Raw genomic sequence first — 26,579 nt, 5'->3', positions numbered from 1 at the left:
GCTCGACATTATCGATTGACATTAGATAGATCTCTGTGCAAATTGGAAAAATCAGGCTGAATGAGTAATTCTTGAAAATTTCATCGGATACCTGGAAAAAAAACAAATTGCAGAAAGAATTTAGGGTTTATTTTTCCTGTGTTTTGGTTTTATTGTACTTGTGTTATAAGGTTTGATGTTTTTGTAATGTTTTGTTTATTTAGTTTTATCTTTATGTCTTGTTTTGTGTTATGTTATGGTTGCATGCTTAAACTCAACTTCTAACCTATCGGCTAGGTAGTTGCGTTTTTAATTTCAGTTTCTTCATGTCACTCAGTCTTGTTAAAAACTCGACATAGATGTGTTTGGTTTTAAAGTTATTTCCTTGCAGTACACTGATGGGAATATCACATGTGGTATTTGCATTGGTGGCATCATAACTAAGGCAAGAACAAGGCTGAGAGGTGCCTTTTGCTGAGGTTCTGAAGTGACCTCTGGTAAAGCCCATAAGGGCTAGATATGAAGGGGGTGGCATGGTGACCGAAACTGCCACATGGAGGGTGTCTTCCCCTATGGGGTCAGGAGATCAAATTGTTTGAATCTGATTGAGTGAGATATTTGATCGATTGGTATGGAATTCCTGCAGTTTCCAGATCTTTAACCCATTCGAATCATATGACACCCAAAAATTGTCAGGCGATTTTTTGGCACATAAGTCATATGACAACCTCAGGTCGCAGTACTACAATGCTCCCATATACATACGTATATTTTAGTTTGTAGCTCGTAGATAGCATTGTAATGTATTCTGAAGTGAAGTGCTAACATGTGATTTTCGTAAATCCCCCTTTCTAGCCTCACTTATTGCTTCTTATTGAAATAAAATAATCTCTTTGTTTGTATTTTTTTGATGACCTCAATAGTCATCATGGCGGAGAAAAGGTTTTGTGGTGATAAGGAAGAATTGACAAAGTGTTTAGAAATTGTTCTAAACAGTGATAATGAATGTAGTGATTTTTCTTACAGTGAACAAAGTCTGAAGAAAGTTGTCGTGATAGTTCTAGTGATGAAATTAGTGATGGTAATAATGATGATGCACCAGGCCCTTCAAAGCATGTACTTACTGTGATGCAGAAAAAACAAAGTGATTGGAATTGGACAAAAACTCAGTAACAGCACTATACATTCTTTTACTGACTATAGTGACATTTGTGAAGATATATTGAATAAGAGTGAGTCAGATCCACCTTCAGGACTTCAAATTTTTTCAGAATATAGGGAACTTTTGTTTAATAAAATTTGTGACAAAACTAATGCATAGGCTACGAAGCAACTGAACAATCCCGTTAGGAAACAGTTGAAAGATGAGACTGCAGGGAAAAATGTGGGCCCACATTCCAGTTCGTATTCCCTCTACAGAAAAAAAGAAAGTGACAAAACTGTGTATTGTCTGATACGCTAGGAGGAAAAAAGTGAAACTATATGGCAATGCAAAAAGTGTGGTGCTGCTCTTCATATAGAAGAATGTTTTGAGATGTACCACACTCAACAAAAATACTAAGACATCATTGGTGGTGAGTTTATTTTTTCAGTAATACGCATCAAATTTTCAGTGAAAACCTTATTCGGTTGATTTTATATGATTTTTTATGTATTACTGCGTTCCCCAACATATTGCCAAGGGATTTAAATAGGATTTCTAAGTCAGCTGTGTAGGCATTTAAATATGACATCATTGGGTTAATGTAGCTTTATTGATTCAGGGTTTGCAGGCAGCTATGTCCCTTGTTTATATAATGAATGCAACTGTGGATTGGTATGTCCATGAGCAGTCGGGCAATAGTAAGACTTTATTAATTTAAACCCAACCATGGGTATTTTTGATTAGAATGGAAAATATAAATAACAGTAACAAGGGGCCATTATTGTTGAAATGTAACTGGTTCAGCTTGGGATTTAATCTATCAACCTGTTACATGGCAAGGCTGAATACTAACAATCTGTATTAGTGTGACCTAATCCGGTATGACCTTGATAATATTGATTTTTAACATTAATGTAACATTGCTGTTAAACATTTTTTTTTTTGAAATATAATTAATTACTACTACAATAATATTAAATAAGAGTGTTTGAAAACAGCATTTTGTTGTCATGGTAGAAAATATTTTAACAAGAAGTTGACCAGTTATTCTTTTATGTTTCAAGGAACAAAGAAAGGTAATACTACAGAATTAATTAAAGTGATAGAGTGGAAATGTGAAATAATTACCTCGTTAAATAATTGCGCTGCTCTATACAGTAATTTCTGATCTACATGACAGTGCCTTTCATCCAGAGATCCTGAAAAAATCAGGCACATCATTTTTCATACACTACAAAATTTCTCTTTCATATTTCCACGGCACAAGCTTCAAGCTTATGTGTAAATTAATTATTAAAAAAAAAGAAAAATTGAATTCCATTAATAATTCAGATTTAGTATGTACACATATATAAACAAAAAGTCTGCTTATTCTCCCTGATTAATTTTATTGATAGTTAAATAATTTTTCTTTTAAAAGTCGATTATTTTCTTTTTTGTATAAATATGCACTGTTTTATTTTAAGGAAATTGTCCTAATTTATCATCAATATGGATGCTCATTTCACTTTTCAAGTTTGCTTTTTTAATATATTTGACTGTATAAAAAATTATAAAAAAGTTACAAAACAGCATTATGCTCAGAAACTTTATTAAAATTATATTTAAATATAAAACTAGATTATTTGATTGTTTAACAAGTAACATAAAAAGACACTGTAGAAAAAGATAAATTATCAAAAAAAAAATAATAATAAGTATTAATTGACAAATGAACAATAATTACCATTATAAAATAGCTATTTTTACCATTTATTTTCAATTAGAATAAAAATTACAAACAACTGTCTTTTTAGACAATACCAATAAAAAGGATAAAACTACTTAAAAGTATCTAAACCATTCAAACCTCCAATTCAGTTGCCCACAGTGACCTAAATATGCATCTTATGCAAGTTAAATAGATAAAAATGTATCTCAAGAAAAATAAAGATACATTGTGACCGTTGAAAGAGATATCTCCCTTCCGTGAGAAAAATTTAAGGGAAAGAATTGCAATTTAATATTCATAATAGAAAATTTTCACAAATCTTATTACAATTTTTTTTTTTAAATTTTTAAATGTATTAGATGTCATTGATCAACAATGAAGTTAAGTTTCTTCATCATTAATGTAATATTGATAAAAATAGCCCAACACTAAAAGTATATCAGTAGAAATAGAATTGGCAAATATTTAGTGTTTCTGTATATTCAGCAGCATGTTCCCAATTGTTAATGTGCTCTGTTTTCACTCTTACACTTTTGGCCAAGTGTTTATACTACTAGTATTGCAGTCATTTTGAGAAGAAACATTTCAAAATGAAAGAAAAGTTTTGTTTTCTTCTAATTACCCAATCATTAAGCTCAGTAGAGAAGTGAAAATGATTGAATTATTTTTTATTTGTAAATGTCCTCAAGTCCCATATTTCATAAAAAATTAACTAGGATCAGAGACATTACATTTATTCTTCTTCTTCTTTGAGTTACAGCTGCCTAAGGACCACATAACAGTTTCATTTCCTTCTTCTCCTTTGTTGTTTACTTATCTTCCAGTATCCTTTCATCTTTTTGCTATGCATTTTTTCTTTCTTCGAATCACTTTATTTCACTTCTCTTATCCTTCCTATCTTGGAATCTTCTATTTTTCACACTTTCCTACAAAATACATCTTTTCCTGTTATTTCATCCTCTTTTATGTTGTTTCTTTCTAGATCTTTTTTAAGTTCTCGGATCCACCTGGTTAACTTCTTTTCCCAAAGGTACTTGAAGATCTGTTGCATTAACCTGTGATCATTCATTCTATATAAGTACCCAAAGAAAATCAATCTTCATTTCTCATCGTTTTTAAAGTTTTTTTTCTATGTATTCATATATTTTCATCATTATGTCTCATTTTCTAGCCTTCATTGGTTTTTAATGGACCCAAACCCAATATTTTCCAAATAATTAATTTCTCTCTTAACAATTCCAATTTATAATTATGTGGCATTCATAAGCATATAAATATTCTATTTTAATTATGATGTTATAATGTATTATTTTTGCATTTTTTGTAAGAGATATTCTTAGACCATAACGCCTTGTATTCTATGAATCCTATCATCGATGGCAGATTTCTGTAATCCGTATCCTTGGATTGTTTCTCCTAGTTGTTTAAATTTGTTAACCTCTGTGTGACTGATATTTATTAACAAAAAGTTTTGTGCACTCTTAATGTTGGTCATGAATTTAGTTTAACATATTTTACTAACTGTTTTCTTCTAAAAGATTAATTTGTTTTGATGCATCTGTTAGAATTTTTGGAAAGTATGACAAAATTGTCTGTAAATGTTAGGCAGTTTACTTCATTAATTTATTCTTCCTCGCCAATTTTATAGGTAAAATTTTGCATTATTAGTTTCTCATTTTAAATTCTTATTATTTTTTCCAACTCATAATTAAAGAGAAGTAATGATAAACTACCACCTTGCCTAATGCCTGTTTTTATTTCAAAGGCTTAGAATTTTCTCCCATGAATTTAACCCTTGACATGTTTTTCAGAGTTTCATGTATTAGGTTAGCTAATTTTGATTTATCACCAAATTCTCAAATTATATTGTCTAAAGTTTCTTAAAAATTGAGTCAAATACTTTTTAAAAATTGACAAATACTACGATTATGTCTTAAGAGTTCAACAATCTGTGCCGTATTATTGATTTTAGGAGAAATATTTGTTCTGGGCAGGATCCTCCCTTTCTGAATCTACCCTGAAATTCACCTATTTTCTTATCTAAAGTTTCTTTCACTTTGTTCAGTAAAAGTGTAGAAAATACGTTGTAGGCAACTGGTAAGAGAGATATCCATCTGTAGTTATTAATATCTTGCTTATCACTTTTCTCGTAAAGTGGATGTATTAGAGCCACTTTCCAGTCTTCTGGGATTTTTCCTATTTCCCATGTTACCTCAGAAAGTATTTTTAGATCTATGATTTTTGGTTCCGACCATTTCCGATGTTAAGCTGTTATGAAGTTCTCCAGTATCTTTTGCTAAACCAAAAAGTTTTAAGCAACACTGTTTATTTCTATAGACAGTTCTTGCCAATCACTTTTTTTTGGATATTTTTATTTCTTTTTGAAACTTTTCTATTGCATTCTTTGTTATGGTAATTCTATCTTCATTATATATAACTAATTTCAAGATCTTTTTTTTCTTCTTTTAGAAGAAAAGACTATGGAGGTAGAAGAATTTTGTTATTTGGGAAGCAGAATTACTAAAGATGGACGAAGCAGAAGCGATATAAAGTGCCAAATAGCACAGACAAAACGAGCTTCCAGTCAGAAATATAATTTGCTTACATCAAAAATTAAAAATCAGGAATGTATTTTTGAAAGTTTATGTTTGAAGCGTAGCTTTGTATGGTAGTGAAACTTGGATGTTTGGAGTACCTGAGAAGAAAAAATTAGAAGCTTTTGAAATATGGTGCTATAGTAGAATGTTAAAAAAATGATGGAGGGATAAAGTGGCAACTGAAGAGGTATTTTGGCAAATAGATGTAGAAAGAAGCATTTGGAAAAATATAGTTAAAAGAAGAGACAGCCTTATAGGCCACATACTAAGGCATCCTGGAATAGTCGCTTTAATATTGGAGGGACAGGTAGAAGGAAAAAATTGTGTAGGCAGGCCACGTTTGGAATATGTAAAACAAATTGTTAGGGATGTAGGATGTAGAGGGTATACTGAAATGAAACGACTGGCACTAGATAGGTAATCATGGAGAGCTGCATCAAACCATTCAAATTGCTGAACAAAAAAAAAAAGAAGGTGAAAATTTAGTTTTAATTTTAGAAAGTTATTGATCAGAATGAAACTCTACTTTTTATTATTTTAATATTTCTTTTGGAAATACCTATATGATCCAAGTGAAATTCTCCTAAGTTAGGATTGGGAGATATCTGTATTTTCGCTTTCCTTGGAAGTTTTGTAAAGAATGTTGACATTATATTAAGCTGTAAATTTTTACAGAGATTAATAAACCTTAAAGGTAGGAATAAATTCCAACTTATGATTGGGTAGTTAGTCTGAAATTCTCCATGATTGGTTCAGTTGGAAACTAGGTCTAACCTATCCAGTAGCACCACATGGATGCATTCTGTCATTATTTGCCCTTATCAGAATTTATGAATAGTCTGTGTTAAATGATTTTTCCGGAAATGGAGACTCCAACTGTTGTTATTAATTCATATTTTTTCTGCTCTTAAAGTGGCCTGCTGAACTGAATTAATAAATGATTTGACAATTTAAACTATATTTGAGGTTAAATTTTACTTTTGTGTATTTTTATTTCTAGATTATTTGATTACCTCATTAGCGACACAATTTTGTACCTTCATACTATAAATGATGGCTTCAATTTTTAATGTTCATTATCATTTAGTTTTCAATCCTCATTAACTGCAATTTATAATGGTATGTAATATAGTAAACATAGTAGTACAATAAATCCCCCCTTTTATGTAAAACATTGTAATTTCATAATTCACTATGACAACATGTTTCTGACCATGAAAATAAAAGAAAAAAAGAGTAGGCACCTACAAATTGGTTTTTGAGGACAATAATTGTAGTTTAGGATATCAAAAACTAAATATGAGCTAAAAGAGGGCTAATTAGGATAAAGAAACACTTGGCTTATAAATATAGAAGAAAGGTAAAAATAGGCGGTGAGCTTGACATCACCTGGAAACTGATTGCAAGATTAATTTATTAGAAACAGTGTTTTTAAAAATGTATTTAATCAACAGGAATTAGATAGTTGAAAATGTTACTTTATTGATAATAACAGAGAAATTTCATTGTTAAATAAATTAGAGGACCAACATCTAACATCTTTTTAGAATTTTAAATTTACTAAAAATTTTTTTATATAACATTTGTAACATAATATTAAACTATTATTTTCTCCCTTAAATGTTGTTTATATGAGGATGGAATATCTTTCTGATCGGTTTAACGTTCATGTAATCTTCATTTTATCTTGCCCAACTCTGTATAATGGCTTGCATTACATCATGGTAAACAATCTGAGTTGAGTTTAATGTGGTTAAGTGGTTTTAAGTTTTTTGTTGAGATTGCCTAAAGCGACAGTTGTATGTATTTTTTACTTTTATTCTATAAATACTTTTAGGAATATTCATTTATAATGTTTCATAATTATTTTTTATTTGTTTATGTGTTATGTTGTTTTTCTTTAAGATCTACTAATAATGACTGTTGTTTAATAATCAAAATTGTCAACTAGTTCTACAGTTTAAGTAAAAATTTTTATGAAGGTTTTTGACTTTTTTTGTGTTAAAAGATATTGGCTTTAACAAACAACAACAACAATGAATTAATCATTTTTTATTTTTTTATTTTCTGTAACATTTTTGTGATAATTTTTTATTTACTATTATTTTGTGTTTTAGTTTTTAAACTAATGCTGTGTTAAAATGAACAAATTGATTGACCGATTAATAAATTCATTTAGAAATTTATGTTGAATATTTACTTAATCAGTTGAGATGTCAATTTGTATCAATGTATATCATGGTTTGATTCATATAGTGCCATAGTTCTTTCACTAGCATGGACCATATTCAGTGTTTGGTCTCGTGAAACAAAATCTATGACTGGAGTTTTCAATTAATTTTCATACCCAATTGATTAGAATTTTTTCACCTGACCTACGATTTATGCTTGGCACCAGAATTTTAATGAGGCAGGTTGTTTCATTTGATTTGAAAATCAACAGGTCGCCTGTTAATAACAAACAAGGTGCTTTTGATTCTGCTGTGAAACAATTTAGATAGAGCTTTATACAAAATCTTCATTTTTCAGCATCACATAGTTTTTGTGAAACAGGCATTCGATGAATGAAATTTGGCTACGTAATAGTTTGAACTTGAAAAAACACAGATATACCATTTCACAAGAAATTATTATTACAGATAAGGTAGCTTGTCAGTTCTGTGTAAAAATTTAAATCAGATCGAGAGAAACAGGTGTTTTTGGAGAATGTAATGTTTGGTTATTGTCAATATTTCATATCACTGTTTAGTTGAATTTCCACAACAGTTAGCAGTATTTCCAATTTTAGACAACTAAAATTTACATGAATCCCTTGGAAAAATTTTTGATAGCCAAACGATAAATATTTAGTGGCCTTAACAAAGTTAAAATGTATAGCCTAATATTTTTCATTGAAAAATACCTAATTGTATGTCATTCTCCTGGATCTAGTAAAAGCTTTTCTCATTATACAATTAGTTGCCGATAGACAAGAAGGATGCTTTTACTTCTGGCTAGATTGAAAGCACCACAGACTATTGCACAGAAGTCTTCGGTTATTGTTTCCTGGTGGATGGATCAGCTGAGTCACCCTAGTAATTTGGTCAGATTTGACCCTCTTAGAATTTTTTTTTGAGGGTTTCCATAAAAGATCATGTGTGCTTTCTATAGTTTCAAATTTTGATGAAGTAAAAAATCAAGTCATCACTGAAGTTGCACAAGTGGTGTCAGGTGCTGAATTGAGTTCGGCAAGAAATTAATTTTACATGGAATCTATGTATCGCTAATAGAATTCAAGATCACTTGAATGTAATAACTCTTGGAATGCTGATATTCAGGCTTATAGGAAACCAGTTATGAGTAAATTGCTAGAAATTTCTAATTTATTATTTTTTTAAAAAACTTAATTTTTACACATTAAGATTTATTTTTTAGGTCGAAGCTGATGATGATGATGATGATGAAGACGAAGAAGATGAAAATGAAGAAGATATAGATGATGCAGGTACACCACCACCTTTGTCATTAAAAATAGTAAATGTTCATAGTACAAAGGATAATAGTATGTTTGAATCGGATGATTCTGCTATATGTGATTCACCAGATCCTGTTACTCCATCTGATGTATCAAATCAGACTGTTAGTAGCAGTATCAATAATTCATTGGCTTCACCTCAGTCATCATCATCATGTGCCGATAAAAATAATATGAGTCCTGATATTATTGAGGTAACACATTATAAATATTGTAGAAAATTATGTAATAAATTGCAATGTAATAACAACCATCTTTATTGAGTATTATTTAGAATGTAAGACCATGTTTGGTTCCAGAACACCTCAGGGAGTGGCATCATGAAAATTTGAGGCTGTGAAATAAGAATTATGTGCAGCTGGATGAAGCCTTATTTTATTTAATAAACTAGTTCCCATGAATCAACATGTTAAATGCTGAATACAGTTTCATTACATGCAGCTGGCACTTTTCATGGATAGGGACTATAAACCCATATAAGTGCTATTTAAATTAACAGAAGAAAACTATTAATTGCTTTGAGAATTTCTTATTGTGTGCAAAGAAAATATAACATGTATTTCTATTTTACTGTCTAGTGCTATAGCTTTAAAAGGGGAAGCGTTATAATCATTTCAGTTTGGGCATATGCAATTTTCACCGGATCTTGACATTTTGACAATTAAGGAACCCAAAAAATTAGATGTAAATTTTCCAGATGTTTTTATGTACATGTGTGTTTAGTTCACACTCCTTATTTCTCCATAACTACTGGATCGATTTTGACCAAATTTGTTTAGATTACTTCTAAATATGGGGCATTATTGATGCCATTAAATTTTCAACTTAAAAGGTCAAGAGGTTGAGGCTGTACAACAAGGTTATCATCTTGAGATTTCGTCTAATTAAGGTCTTATATTTCTTAGGCACATTTGTTAACAATTAAAAAATAAGAATATTTGCAAAATAGAACCCCGCCCCAAAAAATGCTCTAAATAAACTAGTGGCTTATACTGCATCAGTAGTATCTCATAGCACTATCGTGCCAATGGGTGAATGGCTCTACATAGTGAGTCTCGAACAATGCCCTTTGGGCACCAGAGCAAACCCAGTTGTATTTAGCTCTAGCTCCAATACGCGTGCACTCTGCTGGAGTGGTCTATTATATCGCCGGTACTCGTGGAACCAAAATTTCAGTTCCATCAGTAAATTCTATGATGGTTGGTGGTCCATCTGAAACACCACCAATTTTAGTTTAGTGAAAAGGCCTCGGTCAGCTTTGTCTGACAAGGATATTGTTACTACGGAAGACGAAGGTAATGTCAAGTGTAAGAATGTTCGCTTTGTGGTTATTTGAAATAATCAGGAAGGTGGCTCCCTTCAAATGGTCTCACCTTTCCTTATTAACAAATGTGTCACCGGTTGTATTAGTTCTCCAAAGAACATTAGGAAATTACATGATGGAACAATTCTGGTGGAAACATTTAATGATGGGCAGAGTCGCTCCCTGTTACATCTCACCAATATGGGCAGCATAAGCGTAAGTACGACATGCCACAAGACCCTAAATACCAGCTGAAGAGTAATTTTTTGCCGTGACCTTCTGGAAATGGATTTAAGTGAAATTGCTGATGAACTTCATACTCAAGATATTATAGAAGTGAAACATATAATGAAACGGCAGAACGGAACAGAAGAACCGACACCGTCTCTTATACTGACATTCAGTCTTCCTGTTCCACCAGAGAAGATTAAAGTGGGTTACCTCTCGGTTTGGGTACGACCATTCATACCCAACCCATGACGATGTTTCAGATGCCAAGGTATGGTCACACTACAACACGTTGCTTGAGAATAGAGAATACATATTGCTGTGCTCAATGTGCTAACAAAGGTCACGACACTAACTGCGAAGAAAGTGAAAAATGTGTGAACTGCAGTGGTCCACATAACAGCCCGTTCCTGAGATTGCCCAACTTTTAAAGAAGAAAAGGCAATTCTGAAAATCTGTACTGAGCAGAAGCTATCTTTCCCGGCACGCAGGGAAAATAGAAAGATAACCAACTCACAGAACCGGGTTAAACCAGATGTACCTTTTGCCACTGTTACGTCAAAACAAACTCCTACAGATGTTAATAATCAGCAGTGCGGATCCTGCAGTGAACTTAAAAAACTTGTTCAGATGCTTTCTGATCAAGATGCTTCACTGACAGCCACTATTTCAGAGCTGAAAACGATGAATAAAAAGTCTTCCGTTACAGTTAATGAATCCAACAGTGTGATCCATATGAAAGTTCCTGTTCCCAAAGTCCTACCGGTACGGGCAGAGACTATCTCAGCTGGCAGTAAACCACCTAATAAGCTCCCCATAAAGGGAACCACATAACCACATCCTCTGAGATGTAAATTGCGGCATCCCATTCTAATAAGTCTCCTCCACCATCACCCCATATACTGGAGGTTATGGTTGAAGAACCTCCCGACCCAAGGGCGTCAGAGTTCTCTAAAATAAAGAATACAAAAAAGAAAAATCAAATCACATACAATTAAATTTTATATAGTTTCCTAAGTATATTCTTTTTATGTTTTTTACTCTTATGAACATTATTCAGTGGGATGTTAGAGGTCTTTGATCCCGCATTGAAGATATTGGAGTACTGGCACACGTTCATGATCCAAGAAAATCATCTTCTACAACATGACCCAATAGCACTCAGATACTTCTGTGAAAGATACGACTGTCTAGTAGACAGCAAAGAGAGTGGTGGAGTGGCTATTTTCATGAAGAATGAGGTATCAGCTACAAGGATTCAGCTGACCATTCTCGTTCCTGCTGTTGCAGTAAAGATCTCTATCCCCTTCAAAATGCATATCTGCAATCTGTATCTCTCACCAAACACAGAGTTCAGTACTCTGGATATCTCAGATCTCCTCACACAAATACCATCCCCTTCGTTAATAGTAGGAGACTTCAATGCCCACCATGTTTCCTGGGACTCGACCTTTTGCTCCACTCGAGGAAATATAATACACAATGTGAGACAAGACTTAGACCTTTGTTTGCTGAATAATGGATCTCACACATTCATGTCTTTATCATCTGGTACTATGTCTAACATCGATCTCTCCATATGCTCGCTGAATTTACTCCCTCATCTTAATTGGTCTGTTTGGGATGACTTTCATTGCAGTGATCACAAACCAACTATTATTGGTTTCAGTGTGGACCATGAGGTTAAGAGAAGGCCATGGAGGATTGTTGAAAGGGCGGACTGGAATGGATATCATAAAGCCTTCCAATCACAGTATGACGATGGTGCGAATATCCTTGAGCAATGTTCCTCTTTTACATCCATGATAGTTGAGACTGCCAGCAGATATATCCGACAACCATCGGGTAATCCTAAATGTCCTTCCGTTCCATGGTGGAATGACGATTGCAAATGTGCTATTAGGAAACTGCAACGGGGACTACACAAATTTAATAATAGACCTACAACTGAACATCTAAATTTATATCGCAGGGCTAGAGCGGTATGCCGTTGAGTCTTCTCAAACACAAGAGGAGTTCATGGACGAAATATGTGAACACTTTCTCACGCACTACTCCCACGTCTACTGTGTGGAAAAAATCCATGCAATTTTCGGATCACTGAGACAATCTATTCTCGGTCTTATTGATGAAGGAGAACTCCTTTCATCATCTTCTATCGGCTGTAGCAAATACTTTAGCAAAATCTTTCCGCTCGGTGTCTCTCACTTCATCATATAATAACGATTTTCAAAGGTACAAAGTACAGATGGAAATATTATTGTTAAACACTGGTAATTAGGTTGGTGAATTAAACACTCCATTCGTATTTAAGGAATTGTTACACGCACTTAAGAACTTACATGACACTTCCCCTGGACTGGACAACGTTCGTCTTGGTATGCTTTCACACCTTCCTAACTGAGCACTAAAACATCTTTTGAATATTTACAATGGTTTATTCTCTGAACAAGTCATTCCACCCGGCTGGTCAGAAGCATTTATTATACCAGTACTGAAGCCTGGTAAAGACAAAACCGACCCCTCAACCTACCGCCCTATTTCTTTAGCAAGCGTTTTATATAAAATAATGGAGAGAATGGTAAACCGCAGGCTTACATATACTTGGAGAAACATGACTTTCTATCTTCGGACCAGTGTGGTTTCCAACAAGGACGATCTTCCATTGACCATTTAGTGTCAATGGAAATAGCCATTCAAAACGCCTTCCTAAACCGACAGCACCACATTGCTATCTTATTTGATATAAAAAAGGCGTACGATGCGGCCTGGCAACATGGTATTCATAACACCCTCGAGGGATGGGGAATATGCTTACTTTTATCCGGGGATTCTTAAATCACCGAACATTAACGTGTTTGTGTAGATGATTCACTCTCGGATAGTGTCATCTTGGAGAATTGCGTTTTGATAGCCGTCTTACTTGGGTCAAACATGTAAAGGAATTAAGGACAAAATGTTCCAAACTTTTAGATATGATGCAAGTCCTTAGTAACACAAATTGGGGAGCCGATCGGTCATGTATGTTACATTTTTACTATTCCCTTGCCCATTCCCATTTAGATTATTGTTGTGTCGCTTACTCTTCAGCTCATCAAACTGTGCTTAAAATGTTGGATGGTGTACATCATGCTTTTCTTCAGCTTGCCACAGGTGCGTTTAGATCAAGCCCTGTCACAAGCTTACTTGTGGACTGTGGTAACCATCAATTTGGGATAGACAAGACCAGCTTTTGTTATCTTATTTTGCTCATCTCAAAGGACAGCCAAATCACCCACCCGGCTTTTGACTCAGTTCTTAGAAATCCTAATTTAGGAAAGTATGAGGACTGCCCACGCTGTACTGCACCTTAGGTGTCCGTACCCGATGTCTGCTGCAGCATATTGACACTTCGTCATTCTTTCATCATATCCTCTGCGGAGAATAAACCTTGTAAATTTTACTTTTGACCTTATGACACAATATACAATCAACATTACTTATTGTCTTCCGGCAAATGTTTCAGTGTGTTCTCTCCAAGACGAACCCAGACGTGGTGATATACACTGGTGGATCGAAACAAAATGATACCATTGGTTGTGCTTTTGTTGTCAATGAAAGAACTTATATATTTGGCCTACCAGGTATTATGAGTGTATTCACCGCCGAACTGCTCGCTATAAATAAGGCTCTAAATATTATTAGCCCTAAATATAAAAACATTTTTATTTGCAGTGACTCGTGTAGTGTTCTCCAGGTGTTAGAAAACTTTTATTCCAAACATCCTATCTTCATTGAAATTTACAACGCAATCGCCGAGTTGAATAATCGCAACACAGAAGTAAGTTTTTGCCGGGTCCCTAGCCACATAGGGATTCCAGGTAATGAACAAGCAGATTATGCTGCCAAAGAAGCATGTATTCAGTCTCCTTTCACCACCCGAGTTACAACCTCTGATTTTATTAATCATGTAAAACAATCACTAAGAGCAAGGTGGCAAGGTGACTGGACGACTACTGTCAATAATAGACTCCAGCAGATTAGAGATTCTGTGTTGGCATGGGACTCCTCATGCAGAAAAACTCGACATGAAGAAGTAGTCCTCTGCTGATTGCGGATAGGACATAGGGTTAACCCACCGGGTTGGTCTAATGGTTAATGCGTCTTCCCAAATCAGCTGATTTGGAAGTCGAGAGTTCTAGCGTTCAAGTCCTAGTAAAGGCAGATATTTTTACGTGAATTTGAATACTAGATCGTGGATACCGGTGTTCTTTGGTGGTTGGGTTTCAATTAACCACACATCTCAGGAATGGTCGAACTGAGAATGTACAAGACTGCACTTCATTTACACTCATACATATCATCCTCTGAAGAATTATCTAAACGGTAGTTGCCGGAGGCTAAACAGGAAAAAGAAAAAGGACATACGAGGGTCACACACGAGTACCTAATGTCAGGAGGACACGCACTCCTATGCACATGATGCAACTGCCGCATGACTGTGCACCACATACTCATAGACTGCATACGTTATGCGGCATTGCGTCGTAAATTTAATCTACCAAGAAACATTCGTGGTATCTTGTACAATGATAATGAAATTTTGGACCAGATGTTTCTGTTTTTGCGTAGTACTAGGTTACTGCAAAAAATTTAATATTATCATATATATTTTTTACGCTGGAAGAGTTTTGGATATTTTTTTCCCTTGCTTTCAATTTTGATTTTTTTGGTTCTATGTCTTTAATTTTATTATTCGAGTAGGGAGTATTTTGCACTCCTATCGGAATTAGTTAAATTTTATATAGCTTCCTTTTCTATTATTTTAGCTTTTATATTTTAAAGACTCCATTTGTGATATTAGTTTTGAGTTTTATTTCACTTTTTTAACTTAGTTTTAAATTTTTTATTATATAATTTGTATTAGTTTTAAAGCCTTATTTAGTTTTATTATTTTAGTGTTATTTTACCTTTTTATTAAAAAAATTCCGGGTGATGATAAAGCACAGGCGTTTTTCGCCCACCCAAAAAAAAAAAAAAAAAAGAAAAAAGGAACACTAATGTAGCACTGACATACAACTGTTGTAGTCGTCTGCTATGTTGTGATGACATAGGTGAGTTAAATAAAAAGTGTAAGAAAGTTAAAATTGTTGTTGTTAAGACGATAGTATTATTATTTCTGCTAAGATATTCTGAAGCGCGTCAACAGTAGATAAAAGAATGAAGCTAAAAAAATAAGAAGTACTAAACATATAAAAAAGTATTTAAAATGGCCAGTAGTACCACCACACCTGTATGAATGAAATACAGTATGCGCATGTACTTTGGTTAGTATCATTGAATTAATTAAATAAAAAATATATTTAAACAAAATGATAAATATCTTAAAGTAAGTTGTGTGTATATGTATATAAGCCATGTGACAGGAAAGTCCTACAACTGTGTTGTCAGCTTTTTGTTAATAAAATACAAAAAAATAATGTTAATGTAAATTGTACATAATTGTTACAAATATTTTTTTAAATATTCATAAAGCGAGCTAAACTTACGTGTGATGTTTTCTTACTATTTAAAGACTTATTTAATTTTGTGCATCTTATTCATATTAACAAAAGCGTTATATATACAACCTTTCATCATCAGCAAAGAATGAGAATGTCTTTGCATAGCTAAATTGCTGAGGCTCGCCTCACCAAAATTTGTCAGACGTTATTATCATGAACCTGCTGAATCATTTCTCAACCAGAATATGCATCTTTGCAGGCAACCTCTGTGAGCAATAGTGTGTGGCAGCAAAAAATGATCTTGCTTCTAGCTTAGAAAATCTCTTTTAACATGATGGCCTTAATTATCTCTTACCACAGTTATCTGTCTACGATTGAATTCAATCACCACCACTGTTTGTACCATATCTAACAAATTCAGCATACAATGCCAATTCTAGCAGACTATATGATCGGCTTGCTTTCTTAAGAGATATGTAAATCAATTCCCCCTCCTCTCAGAAATGGATTTTTGTCAGCTGCCAAAAATTTCTCCAGGGAATATGCCCCAGTTGAAGAGAGCAGAGGAATTGATTTACATATCTCTTAAGGAAGCATGTCGATCATATAGTCTGCTAGGATTAGCAACTGCTGGCAGCATTAAATCTTGTTTTATGTTCTACTTTGTATAGAACAGTAGGAGTTTAGTTTGCAGTCTAACAAGATAGTGACTGATGCTGTGTGCTGCATTTGTTTGATATGGTACAAACAGTGGTGGTGATTGAACTCATCATAGACTTCATGGGTAGAGCCAAACCTGTTAATTTTATTTGAATTACCGGACATGAATCTTAGAAGTCCATTTATTTTCATTAATTTGATATGGAATGACCCAGTCAGGGCACACTAATTAGTTTCAGGTAATTTTCCTTTCCTTGTTGCTGACACCTGGTTCAGCTACTCCATGCATGAAGAAAAACTCTACACTGATAAAAGCAACAAACCATGGGATCTAACCTAGTCTGGGGACTAGATTGAATTTCAAGAATTTACAGGGACAGAACAGATCTCATCCAAGATGAAAGTGCAGCCTTCCTCCCTGACCAGATTAATATGGGTTATCATTATGTGAAAAAGTGGAAATCTCACTTGGCTTATATAACAGACACATTATGACTTAGCATTTTCTAGTCTGTGAAGTTTTTTTTTATACATTTAAGTTGTCTGTTTCTTTTAATCAGTGTTTTCTGCACCCGAGGATTGCAATTTATAAGCTGTTACCATCGTCCATTGATTACCTTTACAGTATTTTATTTTTAATCATATTTTTATTATAAAATACATCATATTTATATATATTGTAATGTAGTTAACTAGTTAACTTTATGTATAATATTTTTCCTTGATGTTTAATCAGTTTTATGTGTAATGTGATCCCATAAATCACTTAATAAGATAACATCTTTTAAATTTATTTAACATATTGATAAATTTTCTGATGACATTTAACATAAGCATGTTTTTATATTGCGATTCTATGTTCCTAGGTTAATTGTGAATCTGTCGGTTTTCTAAGGGCTGCCATTTTGAGTCACAAAAACATAGCAGAATAGGAGTTATGATATTATTAGAAAGTTGTTTTTCTGTTAACAAATAAATAGTGTTAACTCAAGTACAAAAACCCAAAAATAATCCATCAGATAAGAAACGTTCTTACTGGGCTCTGAACCATGGTGTGCTGAAGTGACTGTCACAGAATTCAGCCAGAATCTATTATCCCTTTTGCGTTTTTTTATTTATAGACACAAGTTTCTGAGAGTGCATTATGCATTGTGACCTGCTAAAGCCTCTTTTTTAAACAATTAATTCAGTTTGTTGGTTTAAGACCGTTTGTAAGGTTGAGTGCATGGGGATATGATATGCAGATTTTTTATAGCATAAAAAAGAGTCAAGCCTGACCAGGATTTGAAGTGGGACCTTCTGAATAAAGTTAAGATCAAATTGCTTGCTACAATAGAAGGCAAACTTAATTTTTTTAAATTTAATAAAACAAATGTAGTTTAATGTTGTTAGCTTTAAGTGGTGTTACTTTCTTATTTTAGATACCTGATGATGATGAAGAGAATGACTTGAAACAAGAAGACGATGACAAGGTGAATAACAAAAGATTACGATTAGATGAACAAGAATCTCCATCGATAAATTCTAATGAGATGGCATCACCTTCGTCTTCATCATCGACAACACCGTCAAATAAAATAAATTCAAGTAACAATTCACCAGCAATATTTATAACATCAAATTCATTCTGCAATCTGTGTAAAAAACAGTTTCAAAATGATGCAGATTTTTATGAGCATTTTCATAAGAATTGTGTAGATGGTGTTAAAGGGATGAATTTTTCTTGCAAAGTGTGCCGCAGAAGTTTTGTTGGACCGTTTAATTTACGTAATCATATAGTAAATAATTTATGTAAAAAGAAGAAACGTAAAAAATTTACAAATAGTGTTAGGAAACGTTTAGATAAAATATTTGAATGTAAAAAATGTAATTTAATTTTTCATGAATTCATAGAATTTAGTTATCACATTCAAATGCATAATAAGAAATTTTTTTGTAATATTTGTTCGAAAGCATTTGCAAAAAAAGATTATTTTTTAGCACATATACGCGGTCATAATGGGGAAACATTTAACTGTTCCTATTGTGAAAAAGGTTTTGTTCTTCAATCAGATTTAGTTAAACATGTTAGAATTCATACCGGTGAAAAACCATATGTATGTCCTTACATTGATTGTAACAAACAGTTTACAAATTCAAGTACATTAACTGTGCATATACGAATACATACAGGTGAACGTCCATATAAGTGTCATTTATGTTTAAAAACGTTCACCCAAAATGGTAATTTACGTAAACATAAATGCACTGTATTTGCACCGATGAGACTTCGTCCATTATCTCCACCATCAATAACTCCAATTCCCTTACCATTATTAATGCCTTATTCATCATCACAACATTTAAATTCAAATTATTCAAATCATCTTCTTAATAATAGTATTCATAATTTAAATAATATTTCATCATCATCTCTATCAGCTGGACCACGTGTACTACCACTTCCACCACCACCACCACCACCACCTACCGTTGTTGTTAGTGAACCTTTCGTGTTAGGTTTTAGTAATCGTTAGGTTTTCTTTGTGTTAATTTATTTATAAAAAATTTTTTTTTAAATTATCTACTATTGTTTTATTTTTTTATTTTTGCAAGGATTATTGCATCAGTCGTGAGGTAGAGTTTTCTTGATAAGTGACATTTTGCTCCTTAAGAAATATTAAATTATTTCGTTTCATCACTGCCCTTTTGTTAGCTTATTGTTATTGGCATCAATAAAATTAATCCAAGACATTATCTTGCAAAACAGTTCAGCGTATGACATCACATTAGCATCAATTGTCAGGTTTAAGATACTTTAGCGCTTGAATATTACTATCCATTAAATATTTTTCTTTTTATTACAGCGTACTAACTGGCAAAATGCTTTACTGTACTTCCTTTCCCAAAAAACATCAATTCCCCTGATATTCCTTCCTCTTTCAGATACATAATCTTTTGTATTCTTTAACGGATTTGAAATATTATGACTTAATAAAGGGAAAATTAGTCTTTCTATAAATGTTTAATAAAATATTCGCTTATTATGAAACCTCAGGTAGTCCCATCGAACCACACTAGCTTGAAAAATTTTGCTAATTTAGCTTTGCCTTCTTTGGGAAGTAATCAGAAATTATTTTCATCACCTTTTTGCATCCGCAAGTGGGTCATCTGTTCAGTTTCTCTAACTTTCTGCAGGACCTGCTTATAATTCTTTTTAAAAATCATAATGTCAGCTACATTTTTTAGGAATTGCATTTGACCTGCTTTCTTTCTTCCTTTTTCACTGGCCACTTCCTCCATGACTTCATCACTTCCCTCATTGTACTTTACAACCGTCTCATCAGCAAAAATTTCTGTCAGTCAAGAAATTATGCCCTTTGTCAGTCAATCACAAACGTTTATCTTATTTTATCAAATACCCCTATCCTTATTACAGTCCTTTGATTCACAAATACCACTTCAAGGAAAAGTAAAGAATTTTCCCCCATTTTGAAGTACTTTTAATTCTTCTATTATAAAATACAAAATAACATCTCCATAGGACCATTTTTACTAGAACTGGGGCACAGTTGAGGTGCCTAAAAGCAAAGCCAACAATCTCCAGTGAAGTAAGTTTTACAAGGAGACCAAAATCGTTTTTAGGTATTTTTCTGAGGTGGAATTCTTTGAAATGTCTATTAATACTCTATAACATTAAGAATGCTAGCTGAGAATGTATGCTGAAAAATATAATTTTTGAGATAGTTGGTTTTGCAAAAAAACTGGATATTGCTTACTTTGCAACTAAGGTAGTTGGAGATTGCTGGTTTAGTTAGTTAAATCTAGCTTACTTTATAATGAAGAAATGTGTTTTTAAACTGTATATTAGGGCTGGAAGTATATATCCAAAAACATATACAATACCCAATATTAACGAACTTAAAAATGTTAATTTTTATTACACTGAAACAGTATATATTGAATCTTAACATATGACTTTAACTGCATAATGAATTGAATAATGTATTGAACTGTGTTCAGATTACACTTGAATAATGTATGTCAGTTCTCTCAATATTCGCCTACCAATGCCAATCCCCACTCTTGTCAGCTCCCACTACATTTTACTCCTTGAAACATTTCCTAAATTAATATGCCCCTTGAAAACATAACATTATTAGTTGAAAAAGAAAAACATCACATCTGGATTTACTGCTTTTGAACACAATAATAGTTACAAATTTATAGAAACAAGAAATGAAAGCTAAAATAACATAAATATACAAGAATATCATCTATTTATTATTGTCACTGATTGGGAGTTGGCACACTGTATACAGATCTCTTAAAGATTTGGTTTTGAGTTTTATTTTGACCACTCTGACCTAGCTAGCAGGACCAGACACTGTTTCAATAATATGCATTAATTTCCATTTCAGTTTTGGTAAATTATCTTCATGTATTAACACAAGAGTATCAACTTGAATGTTATGATACAGTTGCTTCCACTTCACCCTGGATTGAAGTTCGGTGATGCACTCTGCCATTTATCCCAGAAATTTTGAGTAATCTGCTTAATTCATCCATCTCATAAGCCTGTTCGAGTTGATACCAGCAACATCTTCTTCATGAACATCTGTTATTGGTTGACTGACCAATTAAAAAGTGCCCAAGAGTGAATGGACTGAAATCTGAAGGATTGGAAGAGATTGGGGTGAGAGGTCGGGAATTTAAACAACCTTCTATCCTACATAAAATAGTTTACCAGCAATACAGACAATATGGTAATTGAATGATCTTACCCCAGCCTCCCAAAGCCACCAAACTTTACTGGCCAATACCTTACATGAATTGCTGCAAGTAGTGCAAGCAGTCCTGCATATAATTGTTGTTTAAAGTGTTCAGATTTAATGATGACTAATGATTCTTGATTTCTCTGGTAGTATTACTGTATGTTTTTATCGAATGAGAACTCTGAATTTTGAAGTCTACCATCCACTCTAATAACATTATGTTCATCCAAGAAAGGAGTTAGTGAAATGATTTTGCTCTTATTTGAGAAATATTTCTTATTTTTTAAGGATTGATATTCATCAGGGAAATGTTCCCATTGTATTATCGGAAATATCTTTATTTCTGCCTTATTCAGTTCTTGGTTAGTTAATGGACCATACGATTATTTTGCTGAGTGTTTCTTGAACTATGACAAAATATTAATATATAAGCAATAACTCTTTGAAGCTTCTGAATATCTGAGTATTTATCTAGTAATGGGTGAACTGCAATTTGACTTTCTGTAGTTATACGTACATTAAATGTTTGTTTATGATCAGGAAGTTCATCATCTGCATAAAATTGAATGTTCTCACCCAACTCCCACATACTTTTTTCCTATAACCAATCAGGGGCCTTCGACCACAATGATTTCACAGGCATTTCAGTTGTGACCCCATGGGGAGCAATACCTGCTGGATTTTCTCTTAACATGTCTCCAACCTTCTACATTTGATAGTCATTGAATTTTTGCAACTCTATTTGATATAAATGTACTCCAGTTCGATGACTTTGATGCAAGCAAAGACAAAACTATAGTTGAATCAGTCCAGAAATACCTTTTTATGTTTTCAAATTTCAAAGAAAATAATGGTTTCTCTGCCAATCTGGCAGCCAGAGCTGCACCACGTAATTCCAACCTAGGTATTGTGATCTTCTTGTTAGGGGCTACTTGTGTTTTGGAACACACTAACAACACACTGATATTTCCAAATTTGTCTTCACTTCTCAGATAAATGCAAGATCCGTATCCTAATTCAGAAGCGAAAATGAGTGTAGTTCAAAGTTTGCAATTTCGTTTACAACGAATAAGTCTTGGATTCTCAGAGTAGTAAGACAAGCAAGAGAGTTGCTAAATTGTAACCAATCATTGTGAATGGGATTGGAATGCTTTCATCCCAAGTTAACTTAAGCTTCCATAATTCTGGAACGATAATTTTTGCCTTCAATATAACTGGATTAACTAAACCCAATGAATCAAAAAGTTTTGAAAAACTTCTGATAATATAATTCTCTTAATAATTTTATTTGTGATTTGTAAATTTAAGTTAATTGTATACTGAAATGTGTCTGATTCTGAGTGCCAGTAAATCACTAAGCTTTTATTGTTATGTCTGTAGTCTGTAAATTGTGACTGTTGTGGAGGTACTTGTTCTACTAGTTTGTCATCATTTGCACACCATTTTCTTAAGTTGAATCCTATTCTTAATAATCCTATTAGCTGTCTTTCTAATTCCCTTGCCTCTTCCTGTGAATCAGCTCTAGTTAGAATATCATCAACGTAAAAATTTTCCATTGCTTGATCTACTGCATAATCAAATAAGTATAAATTGTCTGTTGCTAATTGTTTCAATGTCCTTGTTGCTAAGTTTGGTGTAGATGTTTTGCCATAAATTAGAGTTTGTAATCTGTGTGTACATTAATAGGCTGGCTAGAATTTTCTCACCAAAATATCAATTGAAAATAAGTCTCTTCAGGAATTAACAATACCTGCCAATACATTTTTTTCAATATTGGAAGTCATTACATATAAGCCCACCAAGCTGGTCTAGTGGTTAACTTGTCATCACAAATCAGCTGATTTCAAAGTCAAGAGTTCTAAGGTGCAAATCCGAGTAAAGACAGTTACTTTTTATGCAGATTTGAATACTAGATAGTGGATACCAGTGTTCTTTGATGGTTGGGTTTCAATTAACCATAAATCTCAGTAACGGTCAACCTGAGGCTCCACAAGACTACACTTCATTTACATTCATCCTCTGAAGTAATACCTTATGCGGTGGCTCCGGAGGCTAAACAGAAAAAAATAATCATTACATATAAATGCTTTTGAAGTAGAGTAACAATTGAAAATAAATCTTTTTGAACCACAGCTCCATTAATAAAACAATGAAGTAGAGTAACAATTGAAGATAAATCTTTTTGAACCACAGCTCCATTAATAAAACAATTATTCAGACAAATTACTCTCTGTTTTACATGAAGCATCAAATACCACACGTAACTTTGTTGTAGTACTGTCATTTTTAATAACATAATGATGAGGAATAAAGTAATGCAGTTGCTTATATTATCTAAGTTAATTAACTCCACGTCATTTAATTCTTCATATTCTTTCATAAATTTACATTGTTGTTTGTTAAGATCAGGATTTTTGATAATCATTTTTCTAATTTATTAAATCATCTTAAAGCTATTTCTTTAGATAGACCTAATTCTGAAATATTAGATTTCTTCTCCTGCTCCCCTGGGTCAGATCAGCATTCAAGCAATACTCACTCGGGCGGGGGGCGGGGCGGATCTTTTATTCACCTCATTCGCCTGCCTCAAATCACTGAGGTGGGATAACCGGGCTCAGCTTTACTGTTCCTTGGCCTCACCACAGTAATAGTTAATACTTGCTGTTTCCTGTTCCAGTCACAAAACTCTATTTATTTCCTCCGATGAATTTTTTTGACCAAACCGTCTATAGCATTCCATTCTACCATCCCTTGTAAGCTTGTAGCTTACAGTGTTTTCAGGCGTTATCTATCCAAAGCCTGCTCTCTCTCTCTTTACATGCGATCCATCTGTCAAGTTCATAAAATGTATGGTAAGGTGAATCTATCAGGCCACAGAATATATACGGTTGGGCATCTCTCACTTCCCAAATCTGTGTAAATATTCACCAAATTCTTCATTGATGGAGAGAAGCTGTGCAACATAATAACTCGCTTCACCATGACCTTTTCCCAGCCATGGCTGTAATTGCGGTATCATTCTTCGTGTCCATCCTCCAGTGTGTGACTCTTCCAAGCCCTCTGCCACTGTTGCCATAGGAAGGGTTTAGCATCATCATACCTTCATATATTCTTTTCCTGTGTTGGGCTACAAGATGAATGGGAGGCACTCCTGCCAACACACTTGCCGCTGCTGCCGACATTGTTCTATATGCTGTCGTTATCTGTAATGTGGTTCTCCTTTGCAGTGAGGTCAGTCGCTTCACATTCCTTTTCTTGGCTAATGCACTGCACCACATTGGTATAGCAAATAAAATTATATCCATAGCGGCTGCCATCAGGAGCTTACGCTTTGCAGCCCTTGGTCCCAAATTTGGACCCCATAAGGCATCCCAGTGAATTAATGGTTCATTCCGTCTTCACTAAAATTTCCTCCAATTGTTTGTTGAACACTTCTGACTGCACATTCCATACTCCCAGATATTTTATGTGGGGTATCATCCTAATACATACTTCATCAACATTTATACCTAGTTGGCGTATTTTCCTACGGCCTACCACCGAAACAAGTTGTGACTTCTGGGGAGCCAATTCTAATCCCCTTATTCTAAGCCAGGAGCTTATCTGTCTAACCACTGTATTTGCAGCAGACTCAACATCTTTTGAATGACCTGTCACCAATACTGTCAGGTCATCTGCATATGCAGTTAGGGACACATTTCCCAGTACTCCTATCATCAGTATCCCATCAAATGCAACATTCATGAGCAGGGGCTCAAGGCGGATCCTTGCATCACCCTCCCTGCATCTGGAACCGGACTTCTCCATCTGTCGTCTCTTACCAGTTCTCATTCATGTAAAAAACTACTTATCATGGCCACCAAATAAGAACTTATATTCCTTCTTCTTAGCTTCACCATTATAACCATCTTGGAATGCTATTAAAAGCATTGAGTATGTCTAGGAGGACCAGTAAGGGAATCTTTCTCTTCCTCCAGGTACCTGCCCTACACCTGTCCACCCAGTTCTTCACTTCACATAAATCATTGACTGTAGATTTTCCTTTAATGAATCAACATGTGAAGGTGAAAGTCCTCCTGAATTCTCCAATTCCATCAAGATTCTTTCCTCAATGACTCTTTCGTATAGTTTGCCTATCGTAGGTAACAGACTTATTGACCTGTAGATAGGAGCTTGGTTGGTCATAATAGGCGTACATATCAAAATGAGTATTCCATGTTACAGGGAAACTTCCTCTCTCCAACACTTTATTAAGCCTCTAAAACAAACTAAGGATGCGCCATCATCAACCCTTTAAGTAATTTTCCTGGAACCCCATCCAGGCCTGGGCTTTTATTGACGTTGATGCAAGTAACTGCTCATTGGAGCTCCTCTATAGTGAATCTCCTCACCTCATTGCATTCGATGAACATGTGTTCCACTTCTTCTGTTAGGAAAAGACTCTGGATGGCTCATAGTGTCTGCACTCTGGTTAATAGGGAAGAGGCACACCAAATTGTTTCATCAAGATCTGGTACGCTTTCCCCCAAGGATCATCATTTAGATCTAGTACTAATTTCCTCCATGCCTCCTGTTTTGCATTTTTAATGGTAGCACATAGTATCTTTCTAGCCATTTTATATTCCGCCCCCACTCCTTTGACTTCAACTGGGTGTCTCTTTCTTGCATGTTGAACTTTGCGTCATACTGGTATATGCAGGTCACCAATGTGCTTGACCACCAGTGTACTTTGCGTCTCACTTGTTTGAACTGTGGCCAGAAAATATTTTCTTCTTTCAACATCTGAAGAAAATCCTCCAGATCCCAATTTTATCTGCTGTCTATTACCACCTCAGAGAAGGCTGAAATCTGAACAATTGTCAGCTTCCAATTTTGTCCTGCAGTCCTATTTACCGGATTTCCGAGTTGTAAATAAACTGGATTACACGGTGATCACTAGTTAATTCCTTGACCATAACTCTCCAATAAATCACACGTGATAGCAACCTTTCAGGAATCACAGTTATGTCAATTGTTGATCCCGCACATCTACCCACTAAAGTCCTGACATCTTCATTATTCAGCATCAGCATATCCAGTGCTCCGAGCAACATCACCAGCATGTAACCCCTACGGATTGATCTCATTCAGCCCAACGTGATACCCTGTGTAGCTGTATCTCCATCTACATTCGTGTGCCAGTCACTGGTGACAATCGTTCTGTTGT

At 34.1% G+C, this 26,579-nt stretch overlaps 1 protein-coding gene across 1 annotated transcript in view; it reads left to right on the top strand.

Annotated features, from left to right (window-relative positions):
* LOC142333993 (uncharacterized) overlaps nt 1-26,579 on the top strand; it is a 142,121-nt gene that overhangs the window by 45,527 nt on the left and 70,015 nt on the right. Inside the window, exons 6-7 of the mRNA XM_075381659.1 lie at nt 8,846-9,139; nt 18,041-19,133. Coding sequence (XP_075237774.1) covers nt 8,846-9,139; nt 18,041-19,133 — 1,387 coding nt within the window. The remainder of the gene's footprint in view (nt 1-8,845; nt 9,140-18,040; nt 19,134-26,579) is intronic.

Source organism: Lycorma delicatula, chromosome 13 (assembly GCF_047948215.1).
Source record: "Lycorma delicatula isolate Av1 chromosome 13, ASM4794821v1, whole genome shotgun sequence".
Taxonomy (NCBI): Eukaryota; Metazoa; Arthropoda; class Insecta; order Hemiptera; family Fulgoridae; genus Lycorma; species Lycorma delicatula.
Note: the sequence above shows the minus strand (reverse complement) of the source record. Positions and strands in the feature narration are given on the sequence as shown.